The 25,779-nt window shown below is 42.8% G+C and overlaps 1 protein-coding gene across 1 annotated transcript in view; it reads left to right on the top strand.

Annotated features, from left to right (window-relative positions):
• The window catches only part of ADCY1 (adenylate cyclase 1), a 614,659-nt gene that overhangs the window by 421,380 nt on the left and 167,500 nt on the right, over positions 1–25,779 (top strand). The window contains exon 13 of the mRNA XM_069730375.1: positions 391–647. Coding sequence (XP_069586476.1) covers positions 391–647 — 257 coding nt within the window. The remainder of the gene's footprint in view (positions 1–390; positions 648–25,779) is intronic.

Raw genomic sequence — 25,779 nt, 5'->3', positions numbered from 1 at the left:
TTCAGGTGACAGGTTCCCATTAAAGTCATAAACTACTCAGTGGGGCTGCTGCACTGCTGGTATCAAGTTGCACAGAGTGTGTAGTGAGAAGAATTTCCTATGCAGCTGGAAAGGGGGGTGAGAGAGCCCACTGCATGTCTCTGGAAAGCCATGGAACCTTCTGGAAGTAAACTCAGATTATGGCATATTTATATTATCGTGACACTTGCTAAGACTTTTACATCTAAAAGTAATGTAATTTTCTCCTGAATGACTACTATTTTGTGCTATAGATCAATACTATAAACTGACTGACACCATTTTGCATAAAATAAACCAATTGTAAGTACACGTCATGCTAGTACTATATGCTTTTACATGTCTTAATTAATTATATACCTTTCTTTTCAGGTTGGCTGCATGCCTTGGTCGTGGAGTGCAAATTCCAGCAGCTCCATTATGATTATGTCTCCAACTGGAGAAAATAAAACAATGGAGGAACGCCCATGTGACACAGCTCACTATGCTTTTTTGTCATGTGTGGTGGGCACGTTAACGTTGGCAATTTTTTTACGCATTTCTTCATTGCCAAAAATGATTTTACTTCTTATTGTTACTGTTTTATACATAGTAATTTTGGAACTCAGTGGATACAGAAAAGCATCAGGGTAAGAAAGATTAAATGTACTTGCTAATCATATACCTGAAAGTTCTATTTTTTTTTTTAGTGACCAAGCTCATAACTGTTAATGCATACAATCAACTCTACTTTTAGGGCAATGCTTCTTCAAATCTCCCAACCTTCCCAGATTCAACAGGACTGTCCCACCACGTGAGGGCTGTGTCCCAACTTGTAATGATCACCACCTCTTTTCTTTCTGACGTCTTCATCATAGCTTCTCTTTTGCGAACAGGGCCGCATCTCTGCTTGTATATTAGCTAAATTAAACTATTCCCTTCTTCTCAGACATTCCTGAGTCTCAAATTCGCGACACAACATTCTCAGGTCAGATATCTAGCTACAATGATGTGGATAGGAGAATTTGTTAATCTTTAGCTGTATTGCAGGCAGTGAACCCAGAAGAAAATTACACATGTACAGTGACTTGCGAAAGTGTTCAGCCCCCTGGAACTTTTCAACCTTTTCCTACATATCATGCTTCAAACATAGAGATACCAAATTAAAATTTTTTGGTGAAAAATCAAAAACAAGTGGAATACAGTTGTGAAGTTGAACAATATTCAAAAACTGAAAAGTGGGGCGTGCAATATTATTTGGCCCCTTTACTTTCAGTGCAGCAAACTCACTCCAGAAGTTCATTGTGGATCTCTGAATGATCCACTGTTGTCCTAAATGCCTAATGATGATAAATATAATCCACTTGTGTGTAATCAAGTCTGCGTATAAATGCACCTGCTCTGTGATAGTCTCAGGGTTCTGTTTGAAGCACAGAGAGCATCATGAAGACCAAGGAACACAACAGGCAGGTCCGTGATACTGTTGTGGAGAAGTTTAAAGCCGGATTTGGATACAAAATGATTTCCAAAACTTTAAACATCCCAAGGAGCAATGTGCAAGAGATCTACAGCGGAGGTGGGACAGTCTGTCTATAGGACAACAATCACTTGTACACTGCACAAATCTGGCCTTTAGGGAAGACTGGCAAGAAGAAAGCAATTTCTCAAAGATATCCATAAAAAGTGTCATTTTAAGTTTACAGCAACCCACCTGGGAGACACACCAAACATGTGGAAGAAGGTGCTCTGGTCAGATGAAACCAAAATCGAATTTTTGGCAACAATGCCAAAAGATATGCTTGGCGTAAAGGCAACACAGCTTATCACCCTGAACACACCATCCCCACTGTCAAACATGGTGGTGGCAGCATCATGGTTTTGGCCTGCTTTTCTTCAGCAGGGACAGGGAAGATGGTTAAAATTGATGGGAAGATGGATGGAGCCAAATACAGGATCATTCTTGAAGAAAACCTGTTGAAGTCTGCAAGAGACCTGAGACTGGGACGGAGATTTGTCTTCCAACAAGACAATGATCCCAAACATAAAGCAAAATCTACAATGAATGGTTCACAAATAAATGTGTCCAGGTGTTAGAATTGCCAAGTCAAAGTCCAGACCTCAATCCAATTGAGAATCTGTGGAAAGTGCTGAAAACTGCTGTTCACAAACGATCTCCATCAAACCTCACTGAGCTTGAGCTGTTTGCCAAGGAAGAATGGGCAAGAATTTCAGTCTCTCGATGTACAAAACTGATAGTGACACATCCCAAGCGTCTTACAGCTGTAATGGCAGCAAAAAGATGGTGCAACAAAGTATTAAGTTAAAGGGGCAGAATAATATTGCACGTCCCACTTTTTGCATTTCCACAAAAATTTAAAATAACCAATAAATTTTGTTCAACTTCACAATTGTGTTCCACTTGTTGTTGATTCTTCACCAAAAATTTACATTTGGTATCTTTATGTTTGAAGCATGATATGTGGGAAAAGGTTGAAAAGTTCCAGGGGACCAAATACTTTCGCGAGGCATGGAGATACATAGAGATACACTCTAACTTTGTATATAACAGTGTATTTCTATGTTCCCTCTATACTAGAGGTGAAGAAAAAGTCATATTTTTGTTGTTCCTTTAGAACTGTAAAAACGTATAAAAAGCAATTTGAAAAATTTCATTTTTTTTTTAATCTACATGGTGCCCAAACCCACAACATTCAACACTATAGGAAGGAGCTAAAGCAATTGAGCCACAGGCTCTGGTGATGCCATTGGGAGAATTTTGTGTACTTGATCTGTATTGCAGGCTCTAACTCCACATGCAGATTATACTGATACATTGTACATAGCAGTGCATTTCTATGTCTGGATTCTAGAGGAAGAATAAGAGTTTTTTTTTCTTCCTATAAAATTACTAAGAAATAATGAAAAACAATTACGATAATGTCAATCTTAATGTGTTTTTTTTTTAAATAATAAACATCACAAATCGGAAAATAATAAACATATATGGTGTCCCTGTAATCGTAACAATCAGCACAAAAAACAGAAATCAGATTATTTATGGGGATCAGTAAATGGCATAAAAAATGGAGTAAATTAATTTTTTTCTCTATTAAACCCATAGAAATGTAATAAAAATGTACCGCTGAGGCCATCTTCACATGTAGTGTAAATGCTGTATTTTTTCTACTACTTTTTTCTGCACGTTTTCTGCAAGTGTCTTCACTACATGACACAATAACAATCTTCTCTGAAAATTGCATAATTGCTACATTTTCTAATCATTTTCCTCCTTATTTGATGTGACTTTGGTGTAGATGTGAAGCCGCATTTTTAACACTTTTTAAAAATACAGAAAAGCTTAGATTGTGAGCTTAAAAACACAACATTTTTTTCCTTGCATTTTGTTTCAGGCTTCACATAGAAGCCTACAAAGAAAAAAGCTCCAAAACCTCACAGTACAACAACCTATTTGGTTGCAGTGCGGCAACCCGGTCCATTGCCCTGGGCGCCCATGTAAAAGGAATATTGATTAAAGTTTATGTTCGTGACACCATCTGTGATATTCGGTCAGTTGGGACCGACGCTGCTTAAAGGGGTCCTCTGGGGTGATGTTATGGCAGCTAGATGGTATAACTTCCCACAGGTGAAGTAGGTCCCCAGAGCTCCCGGTGTGTAGATAGAAGATGGTGAATGGTGCAGTAAGGAATGAGGACACAGGTTTGCAGTCTCTTTACCTTGTTTACCGAAGGCTTCAGGCAACCGCAGTCCAGGGTACCAGATCACAGGACAGGCAGGGTCCGGCCGGCTTGGAAGCGAATCCAGATTCCCCTTCACCAGATGGAGATAAAAGCCTTCCTCAAAGTGCGGTGGTGTAGTCCCTTACTGCCTATGGCTTCTAATAAGGTCCTCACAGTTCATCTCTGTCCCTCATATAGGTTAGGACACAACCCGTATGACAGATGAAGCAGGCCTTTTTACAGGGTCTCTATCACGACCTGGGCCCTATAAGTATCACTGTGTCTCCTTGGTGTAAAGGCGGACAAGTAACTTGAAGTTCAGCTGTTCAGCCGGTTTAGGCTATGCCACTTAGAGTTCAGCACGGCCACGGTCTTCTGGCTACCGGAATCTGCGCCAGCAAGGGAGGTAGCCGATTCACTGCTCTGCTCCACTGGTATCACTCTCCTGTGCCTCTTCTTCTCCTGCACACTTTCTACAAGCTGTTCGTTCTTAGTTCTCTCAATCCTAGAGCTGTATAAAAAAAAAAGGGGATTAAAGGGAGAGAAATGGGAAGCGCAGACTTCTGAGTGTAGTAGTTAGTTTCCCAATGTGCGAATCCACTCACCTTTTTGGTGTCTTGATATACTGCATATAGATCCAATCCACGGATCACTCCATTCCTCTTTCCACTCAGTTTACTGCAAAAGATCTGGGAACTGATGAGCGCACTGAACAGTGCTTTCATAGGCGATAACACTTTGTGAATGTTTTTCCCAGCAATATGCACTCCTGAAGGATGATGATGGAACTCGATATTCTGATTCAAGGATGATTTTTATTTCAAACTAAAATACAACCGGTTTCGACTTCTTAGAGTCTTCCTCAGGCATAATGTCATTATACCTGAAGAAGACTCTGAGAAGTCGAAACTGGTTGTATTTTAGTTTGAAATAAAAATCATCCTTGAATCAGAATATCGAGTTCCATCATCATCCTTCAAGAGCGCATATTGCTGGGAAAAACATTCACAAAATACTGGAGCTGTAGTGCCTCTGACTACAGGCCCCTTCAGACCTTCTGCCTTTGTCTCTGTCCTCTGACAGACTCCTGAAATCACCCTTTCCCTCCATACCAGAATGTATTTATAGGGGAGTTCCCCTTAATCTGGGTTCAGAGCTCCCCCTTCTGGCCTGGAGTGTGAACGTGTTATATGTAAATGATTACCTGGTGAAAGATATCCTTCATTGCTTCCAAGCGTGACATCACTCTCCCCATGGAGAAAGCAATGCCACTGTGACGAACGGGACCCTGGGGCGTCACACATACTTATCCCTCATTCTGTTCTTCAGAAGTTGGGAGGTATGTCTGCATTAGTCTAAACATAATGTCTTAGATTGTAAGAATTGATTTACTTTAAAAGGCTATGCACACCTTCACACACATTTTAGTTATTGTTCATTTGCTTCCAACTGTAAAAGCAAAGTTATGCAACTGCATTATCTTCATTCAAATATTTCTAGCAATTTCCAGCTGAAGATTGTTTGTACATCCTTTATCTTGCTACTAGCTTTTGCAAAAAGTGTCACAGAAACATCGGTGCTCTTGCTCCTGGTTCTTACAACACTCTTTGCTCCATCCATCCCTTCTCTGGGTTACAGATAACAGCACAGAGGGAAATAGGTTCTTTGGCAGATTTTCATGGACTGGAGACAAAGTTATTCACGCAAGGCAGAGAAAACAGCCTATAGAAAAGGCGTAAAGCACATGAATATTAATTACATGAAGGAAATAATTTGTGATAATATAGGAGTAGTGAAGACCTGCAGCAGCTATGAAGCACAAAGGTTTAATGTGACTCTGTCACCACATTTGCATCTAAACTATTAATATGGACATGCAGGCTATAGACAGCTGTCATACCTGTATGCCTCATATCAGACGCCTTGCTGATAAATCATCTTTCGTTCGAGAGTCCCCCTGTGCAGCGGTGGGAACTCGACACCTAACATTACCCTCCTCCTAGGGCCCCGCTACGCTCGAAGGCTGCAATGAGCTGCGGAGCTCGAATGTGCTCAGCAGGCTCCCAGGACCTGTCCTCTGGACCATAACCCCTCCAATCCACCAAATAAAATTTTTGCCACATACCACCTCTATGGTTACTGATGACGGCCTGCTGTGAGCGCCCCCCTGTGGTAGGCGCTCACAGCACACCTGCATTTCAGCTACATAGCAATGATTTGTTGATCGCTGCTATGTAGCTGAGCCGATCGAGTTGTGCCAGCTTTTAGCCTCCCATGGAGGCTATTGAAGCATGGCACAAGTAAAAAAAATGTTTTTAAAAATATGAAAAAAATATAAAAAAATATAAAAGTTTAAATCACCCCCCTTTCGCCCCATCCTAAATAAAACAATTAAAAAAAAAACCTACACGTATTTGGTATCGCCGCGTTCAGAATCGCCCGATCTATCAATAAAAAAAAGCATTAACCTGATCGCTAAACAGCGTAGCGAGAAAAAAATCCGAAACGACAGAATTACGTCTTTTTGGTCGCCGTGACATTGCATTAAAATGCAATAACGGGCGATCAAAAGAACATATCTGCACCGAAATGGTATCATTCAAAACGTCAGCTTGGCACGCAAAAAATAAGCCCTCACCCGACCCCAGATCACGAAAAATGGAGACGCTACGGGTATCGGAAAATGGCACTTTTTTTAATTTTTTTAAGCAAAGTTTTGAATTTTTTTCACCACCTGGCTAACTATTAACCTAGACATGTTAGATGTCTGTGAACTCGTAATGACCTAGAGAATCACAATGGCAGGTTAGTTTTAGCATTTAATGAACCTAGCAAAAAAGCCAAACAAAAAACAAGTGTGGGATTGCACTTTTTTTGCAATTTCACCGCACTTGGAATTTTTTTCCCGTTTTCTAGTAAAAGACATGGTAAAACCAATGATGTCGTTCAAAAGTACAACTCGTCCCGCAAAAAATAAGCCCTCACATGACCATATTGACGGAAAAATAAAAAAGTTATGGCTCTGGGAAGGAGGGAAGTGAAAAATGAAAACGCAAAAACGAAAAAGGGCCGCGACTTGAAGGGGTTAATTTTGGGTTTGAAGTTCTGTAAGGCTATGTGCACACGTTCAGGAATTCATGCAGAAAATTCCTGTGAAAATCCAGACATTTCTGCCAGATTTCCGCATGAAATCCGCATGCGTTTTTTTGCGCATTTTTTTGCGCGGTTTTGACGCGGTTTTTGCGCGTTTTTTGTGCGTTTTTCTCGGACATTTCCCAATGCATTAGACAGTGTGAAATCCGCGAAAAAAACGCAAAATTAATGAGCAGGTTCATTATTTTTCCGTAATGCGTTTTTCATGCGGAAAAATGCACATCATGTGCACAGAAATTGCGGATTCCATTATAAATGATGGGATGCTTAATGTATATGCAGATTATTTGCGGTTTTATAGCGTTTTTATAGCGCAAAAACGCTTAAAAACCGCAAATAATCTGCATCGTGTGCACATAGCCTTAAAGTTACATGGCTCCCTAAAAATAATCTAAAAATATCCACGCTTAACCCATTCCCGACCCATGACGCCACGTAGGCGTCATGAAAGTCGGTGCCAATCCGACCCATGACGCCTATGTGGCGTCATGGAAAGATCGCGTCCCTGCAGGCCGGGTGAAAGGGTTAACTCCCATTTCACCCGATCTGCAGGGACAGGGGGAGTGGTAGTTTAGCCCAGGGGGGGTGGCTTCACCCCCTCGTGGCTACGATCGCTCTGATTGGCTGTTGAAAGTGAAACTGCCAATCAGAGCGATTTGTAATATTTCACCTATTATAACGGGTGAAATATTACAATCCGGCCATGGCCGATGCTGAAATATCATCGGCCATGGCTGGAAATACTAATGTGCCTCCACCCCACCCCACCGATCGCCCCCCCAGCCCCCCGATCTGGCCGGTACACTGCTCTGGCTCCCCTCCGTCCAGTGCTCCGCTCCCCCCCGTGCTCTTGTCCGCTCCCCCCGTGCTCCAATCACCCCCCCGTGCTCCAATCACCCCCCCTGCACTCCGATCCACCCCCCCGGTGCTCCGTTCCACCCCCCCGTGCTCCATTCCAGCCCCCCGTGCTCCGTTCCACGCCCCCCGTGCTCCGTTCCACCCCTCCCGCGCTCCGATTCCCCCCCCCCCCCGTGCTCCGATATCCCCCCCGTGGTCCCCCCCACCCCATCATACTTACCGATCCAGCCGGGTTCCCTTCCGTCTTCTCCCTGGGCGCCGCCATCTTCCAAAATGGCGGGCGCATGCGCAGTGCGCCCGCCGAATCTGCCGGCTGGCAGATTCGTTCCAAAGTGCATTTTGATCACTGAGATAGATTATATCTCAGTGATCAAAATAAAAAAAATAATAAATGACCCCCCCCCCCTTTGTCACCCCCATAGGTAGGGACAATAAAAAAATAAAGAAATTTTTTTTTTCCACTAATGTTAGAGTAGGGTTAGGGTTAGGGGTAGGGTTAGGGTTAGGGGTAGGGTTAGGGGTAGGGTTAGGGGTAGGGTTAGGGATAGGGTTAGGGGTAGGGTTAGGGGTAGGGTTAGGGTTAGGGTTTCGGTATGTGCACACGTATTCTGGTCCTCTGCGGATTTTTCCGCTGCGGATTTAATAAATCCGCAGTGCTAAACCGCTGCGGATTTATGGCGGATTTACCGCGTTTTTTTCTGCGCATTTCACTGCGGTTTTACAACTGCGATTTTCTATTGGAGCAGTTGTAAAACCGCTGCGGAATCCGCACAAAGAAGTGACATGCTGCGGAATGTAAACCGCTGCGTTTCCGTGCAGTTTTTCCGCAGCATGTGTACAGCGATTTTTGTTTCCCGTAGGTTTACATTGAACTGTAAACTCATGGGAAACTGCTGCGGATCCGCAGCGTTTTCCGCAGCGTGTGCACATACCTTTAGAATTAGGCTATGTGCACACTGTGCGGATTTGGCTGCGGATTGGCCGCTGCGGATTCGCAGCAGTGTTCCATCAGGTTTACAGTACCATGTAAACATATGAAAAACCAAATCCGCTGTGCCCATGGTGTGGAAAATACCGCACGCAAACGCTGCGTTGTATTTTCCGCAGCATGTCAATTCTCTGTGCGGATTTCGCAGCGTTTTACACCTGTTCCTCAATAGGAATCCGCAGGTGAAATCCGCACAAAAAACACTGGAAATCCGCAGAAAATCCGCAGGTAAAACGCAGTGCCTTTTACCCGCGGATTTTTCAAAAATGGTGCGGAAATATCTCACACGAATCCGCAACGTGGGCACATAGCCTTAGGGTTAGGGTTGGAATTAGGGTTGTGGTTAGGGTTGTGATTAGGGTTATGGCTACAGTTGGGATTAGGGTTAGGGGTGTGGGGGGGTTAGTGTTGGAGTTAGAATTGAGGGGTTACCACTGTTTAGGCACATCAGGGGTCTCCAAACGCAACATGGCGCCACCATTGATTCCAGCCAATCTCGTATTCAAAAAGTCAAATGGTGCTCCCTCACTTCCGAGCCCTGACGTGTGCCCAAACAGTGGTTTACCCCCACATATGGGGTACCAGCATACTCAGGACAAACTGCGCAACAATTACTGGGGTCCAATTTCTCCTGTTACCCTTGTGAATCTAAGAAAATGCTTGCTAAAACATTATTTTTGAGGAAAGAAAAATGTTTTTTTTATTTTCACGGCTCTGCGTTGTAAACGTCTGTGAAGCACTTGGGGGTTCAAAGTGTTCACCACATATCTAGATAAGTTCCTTGGGGGGGTCTAGTTTCTAAAATGGGGTCACTTGTGGGGGTTTCTACTGTTTAGGCACACCAGGGGCTCTGCAAACGCAACGTGACACCTGCAGACCATTCCATCAAAGTCTGCATTTCAAAAGTCACTACTTCCCTTCTGAGCCCCGACGTGTGCCCAAACAGTGGTTTACCCCCACTCATGGGGTATCAGCGTACTCAGGAGAAACTGGACAACAACTTTTGCGGTCCAATTTCTCCTGTAACCCTTGGGAAAATAAAAAATTCTGGGCTAAATAATTATTTTTGAGGAAAGAAAACGTATTTATTATTTTCACGGCTCTGCATTATAAACTTCTATGAAGCACTTGGGGGTTCAAAGTGCTCACCACACATCTAGATAAGTTCCTTTCGGGGTCTAGTTTCCAAAATGGGGTCACTTGTGGGGGGTTTCTACTGTTTAGGCACATCAGGGGCTCTGCAAACGCAACGTGACGCCCGCAGAGCATTCCATCAAAGTCTGCATTTCAAAACGTCACTACTTCAATTCCAAGCCCCGGCATGTGCTCAAACAGTAGTTTACCCCCACATATGGGGTATCACCGTACTCAGGAGAAACTGGACAACAAATATTGGGGTCAAATTTCTCCTGTTACTTTTGGGAAAATTAAAAAATTCTGGGCTAAATAATTATTTTTGAGGAAAGAAAACGTATTTATTATTTTCACGGCTCTGCATTATAAACTTCTATGAAGCGCTTGGGGGTTCAAAGTGCTCACCACACATCTAGATAAGTTCCTTTCGGGGTCTAGTTTCCAAAATGGGGTCACTTGTGGGGGGTTTCTACTGTTAAGCCACATCAGGGGCTCTGCAAACGCAACGTGACGCCCACAGAGCATTCCATCAAAGTCTGCATTTCAAAACGTCACTACTTCACTTCCGAGCCTCGGCATCAGCCCAAACAGTGGTTTACCCCCACATATGGGGTATCATCGTACTCAGGAGAAACTGGACAACAACTTTTGGGGTCCAATTTCTTCTGTAACCCTTGGGAAAATAAAAAATTCTGGGCTAAATAATTATTTTTGAGGAAAGAAAACGTATTTATTATTTTCACGGCTCTGCAAAATGGGGTCACTTGTGGGGGGTTTCTACTGTTAAGCCACATCAGGGGCTCTGCAAACGCAACGTGACGCCCACAGAGCATTCCATCAAAGTCTGCATTTCAAAACGTCACTACTTCACTTCCGAGCCCCGGCATGTGCCCAAACAGTGATCTACCCCCACATATGGGGTATCAGCGTACTCAGGAGAAACTGGACAACAACTTTTGGGGTCAAATTTCTCCTGTTACCCTTGGGAAAATAAAAAATTGCAGGCTGAAAAATCATTTTTGAGAAAATAATTTTTTTTTTTTTATTTTCATGGCTCTGCGTTATAAACTTCTGTGAAGCACTTGGGGGTTCAAAGTCCTCACCACACATCTAGATTAGTTCCTTTGGGGGTCTAGTTTCCAAAATGGTGTCATTTCTGGGGGATCTCCAATGTTTAGGCACACAGGGGCTCTCCAAACGTGACATGGTGTCCGCTAATGATTGGAGCTAATTTTCCATTTAAAAAGCCAAATGGCGTGCCATCCCTTCCGAGCCCTGCCGTGCGCCCAAACAGTGGTTTACCCCCACATATGGGGTATCAGCGTACTCAGGACAAACTGGACAACAATATTTGGGGTCCAATTTCTCCTATTATCCTTGGCAAAATAGGAAATTCCAGGCTTATTGAAAAATTATTTTTTATTTTCATGGCTCTGCGTTATAAACTTCTGTGAAGCACCTGGGGGTTTAAAGTGCTCAATATGCATCTAGATAAGTTCCTTGGGGGGTCTAGTTTCCAAAATGGGGTCACTTGTGGGGGAGCTCCAATGTTTAGGCACACAGGGGCTCTCCAAACACGACATGGTGTCCGCTATTAATTGGATCTAATTTTCCATTCAAAAAGTCAAATGGCGCGCCTTCCCTTCCGAGCCCTGCCGAGTGCCCAAACAGTGGTTTACCCCCACATATGAGGTATCGACGTACTCGGGAGAAATTGCCCAACAAATTTTATGATCCATTTTATCCTACTGCCCATGTGAAAATGAAAAAATTGAGGCGAAAAGAATTTTTTTGTGAAAAAAAAGTACTTTTTCATTTTTACAGATCAATTTGTGAAGCACCTGAGGGTTTAAAGTGCTCACTAGGCATCTAAATAAGTTCCTTCGGGGGTCTAGTTTCCAAAATGGGGTCACTTGTGGGGGAGCGCCAATGTTTAGGCACACAGGAGCTATCCAAACGCGACATGGTGTCCGCTAACGATGGAAATAATTTTTCATTCAAAAAGTCAAATGGCGCTCCTTCCCTTCCGAGCCTTACCATGTGCCCAAACAGTGGTTTACTCCCACATGTGAGGTATTGGTGTACTCAGGAGAAATTGCCCAACACATTTTAGGATCCATTTTATCCTGTTGCCCATGTGAAAATGAAAAAATTGAGGCTAAAAGAATTTTTTTGTGAAAAAAAAGTACTTTTTCATTTTTACGGATCAATTTGTGAAGCACCTGGTGGTTCAAAGTGCTCACTATGCATCTAGATAAGTTCCTTGGGGCATCTAGTTTCCAAAATGGGGTCACTTGTGGGGGAGCTCCAATTTTTAGGCACACGGGGGCTCTCCAAACGTGACATGGTGTCCGCTAAAGAGTGGAGCCAATTTTTGATTCAAAAAGTCAAATGGCGCTCCTTCCCTTCCAAGCCCTGCCGTGCGCCCAAACAGTGGTTTACCCCCACATATGAGGTATCAGCGTACTCAGGACAAATTGCACAACAACTTTCGTGGTTCAGTTTCTCCTTTTACCATTGGGAAAATAAAAAAATTGTTGCTAAAAGATAATTTTTGTGACTAAAAAGTTAAATGTTCATTTTTTCTTTCCATGTTGCTTCTGCTGCTGTGAAGCACCTGAAGGGTTAATAAACTTCTTGAATGTGGTTTTGAGTACCTTGAGGGGTGCAGTTTTTAGAATGGTGTCACTTTTGGGTATTTTCAGCCATATAGACCCCTCAAACTGACTTCAAATGTGAGGTGGTCCCTAAAAAAAATGGTTTTGTAAATTTCGTTGTAAAAATGACAAATCGCTGGTCAAATTTTAACCCTTATAACTTCCTAACAAAAAAAAATTTTGTTTCCAAAATTGTGCTGATGTAAAGTAAACATGTGGGAAATGTTATTTATTAACTATTTTGTGTCAGATATCTCTCTGGTTTAACAGAATAAAAATTCAAAATGTGAAAATTGCGAAATTTTCAAAATTTTCGCCAAATTTCCGTTTTTATCACAAATAAACGCAGAATTTATTGACCTAAATTTACCACTAACATGAAGCCCAATATGTCACGAAAAAACAATCTCAGAACCGCTAGGATCTGTTGAAGCGTTCCTGAGTTATTACCTCATAAAGGGACACTGGTCAGAATTGCAAAAAACGGCAAGGTCTTTAAGGTCAAAATAGGCTGGGTCATGAAGGGGTTAAAAAGCCAAATGGCTCTTCCTTCCATCTGAGCCTAGAACCCACTTAACAATTTACAGGGTTAGAAAATTAAATAGACAGACATTTAGGATTAAAATCAATGTTAGTTTTGGACCACCATTTTAACCTTTCTATTTTAAATGTTAAACGATTTATATGATTTATTACACCAATTTAAGGTACTTATTGATAATTAATTAATGATAAACTTACCTGGAGCAGCCAGTGCCAGGCAGCAGCTGCCAAGGCAAACAGGATCATGGGGTGCATTAAAAGAGGTCTGGATACACATGATGAGAGCATTATACTGCCTCTGTACAAATCCCTAGTTAGACCGCACATGGAGTACTGTGTCCAGTTTTGGGCACCGGTGCTCAGGAAGGATATAATGGAACTATAGAGAGTACAAAGGAGGGCAACAAAATTAATAAAGGGGATGGGAGAACTACAATACCCAGATAGATTAGCGAAATTAGGATTATTTAGTCTAGAAAAAAGACGACTGAGGGGCGATCTAATAACCATGTATAAGTATATAAGGGGACAATACAAATATCTCGCTGAGGATCTGTTTATACCAAGGAAGGTGACGGGCACAAGGGGGCATTCTTTGCGTCTGGAGGAGAGAAGGTTTTTCCACCAACATAGAAGAGGATTCTTTACTGTTAGGGCAGTGAGAATCTGGAATTGCTTGCCTGAGGAGATGGTGATGGCGAACTCAGTCGAGGGGTTCAAGAGAGGCCTGGATGTCTTCCTGGAGCAGAACAATATTGTATCATACAATTATTAGGTTCTGTAGAAGGACGTAGATCTGGGGATTTATTATAATGGAATATAGGCTGAACTGGATGGACAAATGTCTTTTTTCGGCCTTACTAACTATGTTACTATGTTACTATGTTACTTTGTAGCGTTGTTAACTAAACTTTTATTATCTAGTACACAAAAATATGAAAAACCTAAAAATAAATATAAGATAATAGTCTAAGTGATGCTGTGCAAAGCCTCAATCACATGCTCATGATTTTTCAGTATTTGGCGTCTGAGTTTCAAGTGTATGGTCAGTGTTTCAGTTTTTACCATGAGATTTTCGCAGTGATTTTTACTTTTGACATAATAAATAACTAAATTACAAAGGTTCTCCTATGGATTGCAGTGTCAATCACAGACACCACATGGATTACACGCATCTTTGCGCTGCCCATGATTTGCACAGTTTAGTAAGGTAATACGAGTAGTTTTTGTTCCATGACTCCACTCAAAATAGATATGTTTCAAAAAAGACATGGACGTGTGAACAGCTCCATAGATTATAATGGGTATGTAACCGTAAAAACCATGTATGTGAAAAATGGACATCTGAATGAGGCCTACAATGTGAGAACCTTATAACAATTATTTATGGAAAACTAAGGGAGCTGATGTCACAATAACATTGAATTGTGTTAAAAACACACCTTTATAGCTGACTGTCCTGTTTTGGTTGTCATGCCAAAAATCCCCATAGGATCTGTATCTCCGATATGATATATGGGATATATATAGTATATGGAATAAAAATTAGATACAATACATTTTCAGGTTGTTTTTCTTTTCTTTTTTCTTTCAATGTTCTTTTTATTGAAAACATGTTCATACAATCATTATCAGTAAGTTAACGATAACATAAATCAATTTTAGAATATAGAGTATAATACCAGAATGTCTCTTGTTACTAATTCTTTAAGTGTCATTTGGCCGGAATACATATACATTCATAAATACATAGTATCTTTTTGCCAAATCGAGTGAACTCTCTTCTTAGTCAAAGTTTGATTGATAAATCTGGTAAGAAGAAAACAAATCAGCATGTACATTTGAGGAGAAGAAGAAAAGATAGAAGAGGAAAGGGAATGAAAGTTAGGGTGGAAGAGTAGGGGTGGGTGGGGGGGGGGTTGACACTTGGGATGTTAGTATAATGGCTTAAGACGTTGTTTATGCTATCTTTGAAAGGAAAGCTGGTTGTGTCCTATAGAGGGTCCAAGGTTTCCAGATATGATTAAAGTTTTCTAAATTATGATTGACTCTGGCAGCCAATTCTTCGATATGATATAGTTGTTCTATTTTAAGATGTAGCTGGGTGGCTGTGGGTATTGTCTTGGTGTTCCAGTGTAGTGGGATCAATGATTTCCCTGCTGCTATGATGAATTGAGCTAATTTGTCAGCTGCTCTGTCGTTTGTCCAAACTGGAATGTGCAGGAATATATTTTCGGGCCTACATGTAATGTGTTTATTTAGTAGTTTATATATTATTGAATTAACTTCTTTCCAGAGGGGGGTTATAGACTGGCATGACCACCATATGTGTAAGTAGCTACCTTCTTCTATGCCGCATCTCCAGCAGTCAACAGATGTAGCATGATGCCATCTCTTGATCTGCATGGGCGTAATATACCATCTAGTGACCAGTTTAAAAGAATTTTCTTGGATTCTCACACATTTTGAGTGACCGTGTGAGTTCCTGTATATTTGTTTAATTTGCGTGTCAGTAAAGGTACAACCCAAGTCCTTTTCCCATCTAGCCAGGTAGGCGCGCTTCAATGTTGTGTCTATTTTGATTAAGGATTGATATATAATTGACAGAACCTTAGTAGGAGGTCTCAGTCCGGCACATAATCTTTCGTAGTCGGTTAATGGTCTGTTAAGATCAGCCTGGCGGCTATATTGGTTTGTTATATGAGAGAGTTTTCTGTGCTGCAGGAATGTCAGGCCTGAGAGACCTGGGATTTTGTGTAATTTTTCTATTGATATAAGGGCACCGTCCTCCAGTATGTGCTCTAATGAAATTTGTGTGGCTTGTTTTGGAAGGGAATCCAGCAAGTCTGCGATTTTTGTTAAGGGGAATAAAGGTGGAGCCAAATTATGGCAGTATTTTTCCCATACTTTAATTGTAGCTAAGGTGTGAATGTTTTTTATTTTTGGTGGGGCGAGGTCTTCATTTTGTCCGAGTAGTATAGAGCGCAGAGGGAGAGGTGACATTTCTTCTTCTATATTTAGCCATTGTTTGCTTTCAGTTTTTCTGATCCAGTTAATTGTTCTCGAAATGTGTGCTACATGATAGTATTTTATTATGTCCGGAGCGCCCATTCCTCCCATCTCTTTTGGTAATGTTAGGGTTTTTGAATTAATCCGCGGTTTACTTTTCCGCCAGATATAACTAAAAGAAAGGGAATGCACTTTAGAGAGGTAGGAGGAAGGGATTTGGATTGGAAGCATGTTAAATACGTAAAGAAACTTTGGTAGGATTATGCTTTTTAATATATTTTTTCTACCTATCCACGACAAATGTGTGTCCTTCCAAGAGTGGAGGGTTTCGGTTGTGTTTCTCAATAGCTGTTTAAGATTTAGTTCGAATAAGTCTTTGTCTGACGCGCACAACTGTATACCCAAGTATTTAAGGCTTTTCGGTTGCCAAGGGAACGAATATGTTAGTTTAAGCTTATTTTCTACGTGTGTTGGCAGACCTAAATTTAAAAATTCCGATTTTGTTTCATTTATTTTGAAATTTGATAATTCACTGAACCTTTCCAGGATAGCTAGTATGGCTGGGATACTCCTCAGTGGTCTAGAGATTACCAATAAAAGATCGTCCGCAAACGCCGCAGTTTTGTAGTGGGTTCCCTGAACCTGCAGGCCTGTTATTTAAGTGCATTGTTGGATGGCTTGTAAGAGTGGTTCGATTGATAATACAAATAATAACGGGGATAGGGAGCAGCCCTGTCTCGTGCCGTTGCGAATCTGAAATGAGTCTGTCAATGATCCATTAAGTTTAATTCTAGCTGAGGGGCAAGAGTACATTCCCATGATGGCAGATATTGCTGATGAGGGAAAGCCAAATTGTGATAATGTTTCTTGCAGGAAAATCCAGTCGACCCTATCAAATGCCTTCTCGGCATCAATACTCATCAGTGCAATCGGTAGCTTTTTTAGTTTAGCAAATTGTATCAGATGTAAGATTTTGTAAGTATTGTCTTTCCCCTCTCTTCCTTTGACGAATCCAGATTGGTTCAGGGAGATTAATTGAGGGAGCACCGCCGCAACCCTATCTGCCATCATTCTCGCATATATCTTCAGATCCGTATTTAGCAATGATTTGGGTCTATAACTACCACATTGTTCCGGATCTTTCCCTTCTTTATAGATCAGTGAGATTCTGGCTTCAAGCAGCTGCCGTGGTGCTACTCCCCCCTCCCGAAGACCATTACACATGTTGAGCAAATGGGGGAGTAAGATCTCGGAGTTGGTGCTGTAGTAATAAGCCGAGAAGCCGTCTGGACATGGTGCTTTCCCTTTAGGACACTTCGACAGGGCCGACCGGAGTTCCGCAAGTGTGAATGGTTTTACTAATTGTGTTTGTTGGGGTTTAGATAGGGTCGGGAGCTTTAAGCGTTTTAAAAAGGATTGGATATGTTGTTTCTTTTGGGTTTTTTCTTTTTCTCCTTCTTCCGGGCGTAATTGGTATAGTGATTTATAGTAGGACAAGAATTCCTTCTCTATCTCGGAGTAGTTCTGGGTCTTTAAACCTGATTTTGTTTTAATAAGATGGATGAATGTACGGGCCTGTCTTTTTTTTATTAGTGACATGGTTAGTTTTGAGGCCTTATCACCATGTACAAATATACGGTTTTTCCAAGAAGCAAAGAACTTAGCTGATTGCTCCCTTAGAATGTCTTTTAATCTTTGCCTCCTGGCTGTGAGTTCTGCTAGGGTTTGTGGCAGTAAGGCTTTCTTATGTTGTGATTCTAAGTGTTTTATTTCTTCATAAAGAGAATCAATCTCCCTGCCTTTCATTTTATTCAAATAGGATGCTATTGATATAAATTCTCCTCTAACCACCGACTTATGTGCCTCCCAAATTATTAGTGGTGATGTTTCCGCATTATTATTTATCTCAAAATATGTTGTTATGGCTTTTTGGATACGTTTTTTGTTTGCAGCATTTTCAAGTAAGGAATCATTTAGTTGCCAAGTTCTGCAGGGGGAAAATTGCTTGGACAGCACTAGTTCAGTCATTACATAGGAGTGGTCAGAAAATAGGGAAGGGACTATCTCCACATGCTTAATTTTGGGTACTAGGGATCTTGGTGTGAATATATAATCAATACGGTGATATGAGCCGTGCGGGTGTGAATAAAAGGTATAGTCTCGTGTTGATGGGTGCATGTAGCTCCAAATGTCTAGTAGATTCAAAGAGTGCAAGGACTGCTTCAATCTGGCTAGGTCTCTTAGGGAGATCGCACTTTTTTTTTTTGTAGTATCTATACTTGGTTCTAGAGCTAGATTAAAGTCGCCTCCTAGTATGAGTATGCCTTCTCTAAAGTCTCTTATTTTTTTGAATATGGCTAACAGCCATTTCAGCTGTTTCTTGATGGGGCATAAACATTGCATATGGTTACAACCACTCCCGCCAGAATCCCCTTCACGAATAAGTAGCGGCCATTTGTATCTATCATCTGATCGTGGAGTTGAAAAGGAACATCCTTGGCTATGGCCACTGATACCCCTCCAGACTTTTTTTTGTGGCGAGGTGGCATGGTACCATCTATCGTAGTGTGCTTTACTAAATGAAGGGACTTTATTGTCAGTAAAGTGAGTTTCTTGTAAAAGGAGTAAATCGATACCTTTCTTCTTGAAGTGCGAGAGAGTTTGACCTCTTGGTACCGGAGAGTTGAACCCTTTGGTGTTGAACGTGAGCAGTTTGAATATTTTCTGGTTATCAGCCATCTGGTTGTTTCATTAATCGAAGGAGATCATCCCAAGGTGCCTGGGGAAATGAAGAGGGGAGAGGGACAGGGGGGGGGGGGGGGAGGGGAAAAGTGCAGAAAAGAAGAAAGGTTGAGACAACATATAGAAATTTAAGACAACCACGCACTCGTTTGAGTGCAACCTTTTAGAGTATTTGTTTGAAAGTAGCGACATACTGACAGCTAGATTGGAGGTAAGCTAACAAAACATAACTATGTTTAATAACCATAACTAAAACATTGTTTTAAAACAGTGCCTTAACTAGTGCGCAATAGGTGCACAATTGGTAAGGAAGCAAGAACCCAATCTCAGGCAAGGAAAACCATTTGGAATCAGGACTATTAAAGTTATCCATGTAACTTGGAGTTCTCCTCAAGTGTCCTGGTCTTTAGTGGGAGTCGTTTTGAGTCCTTTGCGCCTCGTCTTCTGAGATTTGGGTGTGGAAACAGATTGCCATGGTGCCGGAGTAGGGAGGGGTTGCAGTGAGGAGGCTGCATGAAAGGACTCAATGTCCGGGTACTGGACCAGGGTGATGTTCAGCTCTTTGCAAATTTTCTTGATGTCTACCGATGTTCTGGCTTTGAGTCTTTTGTCCTCCGTAATGACTTGTATCCCAAATGGGTAGAGCCAGCGGTACTGCAATTTTTTCTGGATGAGAGCCTCTGTAAATGGCTTAAGTAAGTAGCGTTTCCGTAGTGTTATTGTTGATAGGTCTTGGAATAATTTGAGCAGCGAGCCTTCAAACTTGACTTCTCGTGCCTCTCTCGCGCGTCTTAATATTAAGTCTTTAGTGCGGAAATCAAGAAACCTACACAAAACATCCCTAGGAGGTTCCCCTTGCTTAGGCTTGGGACGGAGTGCTCTATGGATTCTTACGATTTCCATATCTTGTGGATCTTGGTCCATTAGGAGGGAGCGGAATATCTCTGTTGCAGCCTTGGTTAGAGGTTCAGCAGCCACAGATTCCGGCAGGCCTTTGATCCTGATGTTGTTCCTGCGCTCCCTATTTTCGTGATCCTCTAATGTAGTGTGTACAATTTGTATCTGCTCCTCTTGTGCTTTAATACAGGTCAAGATGGCATTGGAGTATTCCACATAGTTGCTTTGGGCATTCTCCAAAGACTCCAGTCTGTGGCCTTGTTGGGATATCTCTTGCTTAATGTCAATCAGCTCTCTACCAATGGGTTCCAATACTTTGGATAAGATTCGCTTTATAAAGGATCGTGTTACCGGCTGTTCACTGCCTCCTGAGCCAATATCAGAGTCACTTTCCATATCTGTATCTGTCTCTCCCTCTGGAGCTGGGTCAGAAGGGTAGTTTGTTTTGGCAATACTGGCGGCGGTTAGGCGTTTTTTTAGATATTTGTCCATGTCTGATTGTGAAGTAAGAGTATTGGCTTTTGTTGATTTCGGTGTTTTAGTACTGGATTTAACCATTGTGCACTGTTTTAGGTTATAAACGGGTGCTTCTAATACCTCCTTTAGCTGCCTGTGGAGTTTATTATTATTATTTCATCTTATTTGGACCCCAACAGTCTTGTAGTTCGTCAGTTTTATCTCTACAATCAAGGCGGTAGTACATAGAAGGTTTGCTGTTCTGAGGGGATATTGCAGCTGGAAATTCCCCTAAGTGACCAGTAGGTGTCAGTACAGGTCTACTTAAGCTCAGATAAGCAATCTAATGTCTCTTATAGTAGTTTTCACTATGTCCCTACAGGGTCTCGGGGAAGGGCAATAAAAGTTTGTGTTGTTAATGCCCCAGCTTCACCTTTCCTTCCGTGCCCCAAGGAAGATGGTAGCCTCTGATAGTTCAGCTTGCGCCCCTTCTTGGGCTAGGGGGACTGTTGTATTTAGTCCCAGTTTCGGGTGCTCCTCCTTAGGGGGATTAATTGCGTTTTATGGGCAATAGTGTGGGATCTGCCCTGAAGCCCCCAGCACCACCTAGCACAGGCTCAATCTCCTCAGTCCTTGTGCTCAGAGCCCCAGCCGACGGCACACTACAGTCACTGCACACCCCCGACAGTCGGTCGTTCCCCCGTACCTCGCTCTCCCCCAGTGAGCGCCGCGGGGATCCGATTCTATGAGGTGCCGCCGGAAGGGAGTCGTTTCACCAGAGGCAGTTCCGGAGCATTCAGCGCCAGGTAAGCGCCGCGAGTCTCTCTCCCCTCAGGCGCTGCCACCACCAATTAAGCTCTGCTTCGCCACGAGGACGGAGGGCCAGGAGAGCGGGGAGCGCCGCCAGCACCGGCTCGGCCCGCCCGATCACGTCAGTCTCCTCACCTCTCACAGCAAGCGGCTCTGCTCCTCCACACGAGCCAGTCGGTCGGCGCCGCACCTCGATTGCTCCGGCTGGAGCTGCAGCAGGAAGGGAACTTTCCTTCGCCTCGGTTGGAGGATTCTATTAGACGCTCCGCAGGTAGGTAGGTGCTCACTGTTAAGTTGGCGCGCCGTCTCCTCCGCAGATGAGCCGGGAGCTCGGGCTTGGTGCCGCAATGGAGGCGGCGGGGAGGGAGGGCGGGAAATCTTCAGCCGGTCGGCGATGTCTCTTTCACCTCCCGTATGCGCCAGGGATTCCGGGGCTCACTGGGGCTTTTTAGGCAGAGTTGTTGTTTTCACCTCAGCGCTGCATGTTTTATCTCCCACTATTGGGAGGGTGAGCCACCCGCCGGGGTCTAGGTCTCTGCTGTTAGGCCTCAGGCCTGCCCGTCTTAGGCCTCAAGCCTCTTCTGAGGTCCGGAATGAATTTAGACGGGCCAGATCGCCAGCAAGTGACTCCGGTGGTCCCAGATAGTTGAAAGGGGCTTTCAGATGGAGAATTAGGGCTTTCAAGACCCTCGGATTGGCCCGATTTAAAGTCTCAGCAAGGGAGCTCATGAAATGTTTCAGGTTGTTTTTAATATACCGTAAACAAAGTAATGGGTCCCCCCAATACAATTGCTCTCCTTTTACATCCCACTATCTGATCAGTGGTTTGTGTGTAAGCACTGGTTGTGCCAATGTAAGCTGCTAACATGCAACCAATGTCCATTCCCCTCAGGCTTCTCACTCGGTACCTGAGCGATAGGTTTATTTGGTTACTGTAGTCTGTGAAGATGTTTTGTTTCTGATTGTTATTAACCCAGCTGGATTATTTGACATCTTCAAATGAATACGAGAAGCCCTGACCCATATTTGTCAAACCATGTTCTGTTTTCTTCCTTGTTAAACATGTTTTCAGCCTATCCATGCATCAGCTAACGGAGACTCTTTTGTTGGAGGAAGTAGCTTATTGATTCTCTTTTGTGGTTAAGTTGCAGCACTTGCAATCGCTTAGATTCCACTCCCTGGCTTATATAAAAGTAAAGCTGCTTATGACATGTAAGGCCTATCAAGTGATTTTAACTCACACTTTCAGGATGGAGGGAAACCTTGAGGTAATTCTTACCCGTTAATTCAGAGATTGAAAGTCGTGTGATATGAGACCCATGATCCACTCCAGGCATCACACAGAAGCCAGGTTTATTGCCTCATACTTTATATACCACTGATTAACTTAAACATATTGAGCGTAAGGTTAATTAACCTCAGTCACGAAGTGTATAATTTTAAAACCAAAACCTTTATTAACATACACATGACAGAATATAAATATTAAAACAGTGCCTCAAAATCAGATAAAATACTATATCAAAGTGAGCAGCGGAAATCACAGGTATGTAGCTTTAAATTTGTTTTATAATTTCTTAATAATCATCAGATGAACATTTCCTTGTAGTCAATATCACAGTCAGGCTGTGGCCTTACAGAATTATTACCACATCTATCAACGGTAGCTGTTCAGAGACCATATATAACTTAGTGCACAAAATATCCACTCCTTCATCAGTGGGTTAATCTGCACAAGCAGGGTATAGCTGAGACTCAGAACCAGTATCTCTGCACAAGCAATCAAGCACAGTAGAAGCCATTATATATTGCACAAGATCCGTGTCCCATGATTCTATATCATACTTAAAAAGATCCAGGCAAAAGGAACTCCTACCAACAACAAAAAATATCTAGACAGGAACCGCTATTCATGATGTAAGCCATAATAGTAGTATATCTAATGAACACATACCCTCCAAAATTTATGGGCACACTGCCCGGTACATATTACCTGTATCGCTATAGTCCTGCCTCGTGGCACGCTGCACCTTGATTACCCCAACGCGCGTTTCGCATCTGCTTCCTCCAGGGGGGCGTGTCTAAGGCCAGGCAACTTGGGATATTTAAAATCGAAATCAACCTATCAGATTGCTCGCAGGGGGATATCCCCAGCACGTCATCCCGGGACACACACCACTCATTGTCCAATTAAATGTAAGGGGCGGTCTCCGGCACATCACACAGAGGTGCCTTCATCTTTCCACCACTCCCATACAGGGGGGCCGTTCTCAAAGTATCGCCATGAAGAGCCCATCCACCCGCTAACTAAAAGGGGCTCCGAACAATAAAACCTAAACCACCTACCACGAGGAGGGGGCCGTCTCCGGTACATCACCCGGAAACACCCTCCACCTTTTCACTGATTAATTTGTAGTTTTACGTAACAGAACACACTTGGTATCTCTCTTGTGGCTAGGAAGTCAGAATAAAAAGCTGTTGCATTATATGATGCTACCATCATACTATATGATTATTGGAAATATACATTCCTGGATGGTACATATATAGTTGTGCTCAGAAGTTTACATAGCCCGGCAGACTTTTTGCTTTCTTGGCCTTTTTTAAGAGAATATGAATGATAACACCAAAAACTTTTTCTCCACTCATGGTTAATGGTTGGGTGAAGCCATTTATTGTCAAACTACTGTGTTTTCTCTTTTTAAATCATAATGACAACCCAAAACATCCAAATCACCCTGATCAAAAGTTCACATACCCCATTTCTTATTACTGTGTATTTCCCCCTCTAACATCAATGACAGGTAGAAGTATTTTGTGGTAGTTGTGGATAAGGTTCTTCATTTTCTCAGATAGTAAAGCTGCCCACTCTTCATGGCAAAAAGCCTCCAGTTCCTGTAAATTCTTGGGCTGTCTAGCATGAACTGCGTGCGTGAGTGGCTCAATGATATTGAGGTCAGGAGCCTGAGATGGCAATTCCAGAACCTTCACATTGTTCTGCTGTAGCCAATGACAGGTCGACTTGGCCTTGTGCTTTGGATCTTTGTCATGTAGGAATGTCCAAGTACATCCCATGCGCAGCTTCCGGGCAGATGAGTGCAAATTTGCCTTCAGTATTTGTTGATAACATGCTGCATTCATCTTTCCTTCAACCTTGACCAAGTTTCCTGTGCCCTTGTAGCTCACACATCCCCAAAACATCAGCGATCCACCTCCAAAGAAAAAAGGACAGATCATGCGATATGCTAAAAAGAGAATGGGCAGCATCTCACGCCACCCCACCTGTTGGTGCTGTGTGGCGGCCATTGTTGCTGTGATTTTGTACTTGTGGGTCGGTGTGGTCTGAAGACACTGGGCCATCTGCCCTGCTTGTGTATTGCTGTTGTGACGGTGGTCGGCACGATGCTCCGCTCCGTTAGGGTGGTAGTGACCCACTACGAGGTATAACGTTGCAGTGGGCTTCATACAGTCTGATCAGAATGTTAAACTAAGAACCTCATGTTCAGTTATATATATTTCTGCCAAGCGGCGTTAGATCAATGTATAAGTTTTGGAGGTGCTGTCCACATTCTCTTTTTCAGAAAATTGCATGATCTGTCCTTTTTTTTTTTCTTCGGATGTGCACCTCTCCCATTTGGCACAGGTGCTTTTAATTAGTAGGAGACTGCAAAGTAAGGGGTCTAGCTCTAGTTTCTGCTCTCACTGAAGAGCTTGATGGAGGTGAGTTTTATTGTGCCTTACATTTGGTGTTGGTGCTGTGTGGCAGCCATTCTTGCTGTGGCTTTGTGCTGGTGGGGCAGCTCAGTCTGGAGTCATGGGGACTCTGTCTTGCAGCATGGGTGCTGTGAGAAACCAGGCCATCTGCCCTGCCACTGCATTGCAGCTGTGGCAGTGGTCAACGCTTGGATCCGCTCCATGGGGGCGATGGGGACTCCTTTCATTTGGGGTTGGTGCTGTGTGGCAGCCATTGTTGCTGTGGTTTTGTGCTGGTGGGGTGTCTCGGTCAGAAGATACCAGGCCGTCTGCCCTGCCTGTGAATTGTCACTGTGGTGTGGGCGGTGCACCATTCCGTTAGGGCGGTAGGGACCCACTACTAGGTTTGCCGTGACGTGGCAGTGGGCTTCATGCAGTCTGAGCAGAATGTTAAACTAAGAACTTCATGTCAGTTATATATATTTTTGCCTATTTATTCAAAATTGAAGGCATACTGAACCAGCAGGGCTACCACAGCATCTTGCAGCGGCATGCTATTCCATCCTGTTTGCATTTAGTTGGACCATCATTTATTTTTCAACAGGACAAGGACCCCAAACACACCTCCAGTTTCGATGTGTTCAGTGGGAATGTACAATTTTCATAGTCATGAAAATACAGAAAAATCTTTAAATAAGAAAGTGTATCCAAACTTTTGGTGTGTACTGTATATATATAGATAGATAGATAGATAGATAGATAGATAGATAGATAGATACAGTGCCTTGTGAAAGTATTCGGCTCCCTGGAACTTTTCAACCTTTTCCCACATATCATGCTTCAAACATAAAGATACCAAATTCAAATTTTTGGTGAAGAATCAATAAGTGCAACACAATTGGAAATTCAAAAACTGAAAAGTGGGGCGTGCAATATTATTCACCCCCTTTACTTTCAGTACAGCAAACTCACTCCAGAAGTTCATTGTGGATCTCTGAATTATCCAATGTTGTCCTAAATGCCTAATGATGATAAATATAATCCACCTGTGTGTAATCAAGTCTCCGTATAAATACACCTGCTCTGTGATAGTCTCAGGGTTCTG

Source organism: Ranitomeya imitator, chromosome 6 (assembly GCF_032444005.1).
Source record: "Ranitomeya imitator isolate aRanImi1 chromosome 6, aRanImi1.pri, whole genome shotgun sequence".
Taxonomy (NCBI): Eukaryota; Metazoa; Chordata; class Amphibia; order Anura; family Dendrobatidae; genus Ranitomeya; species Ranitomeya imitator.
This window is presented reverse-complemented; position numbering and strand designations above follow the sequence as displayed.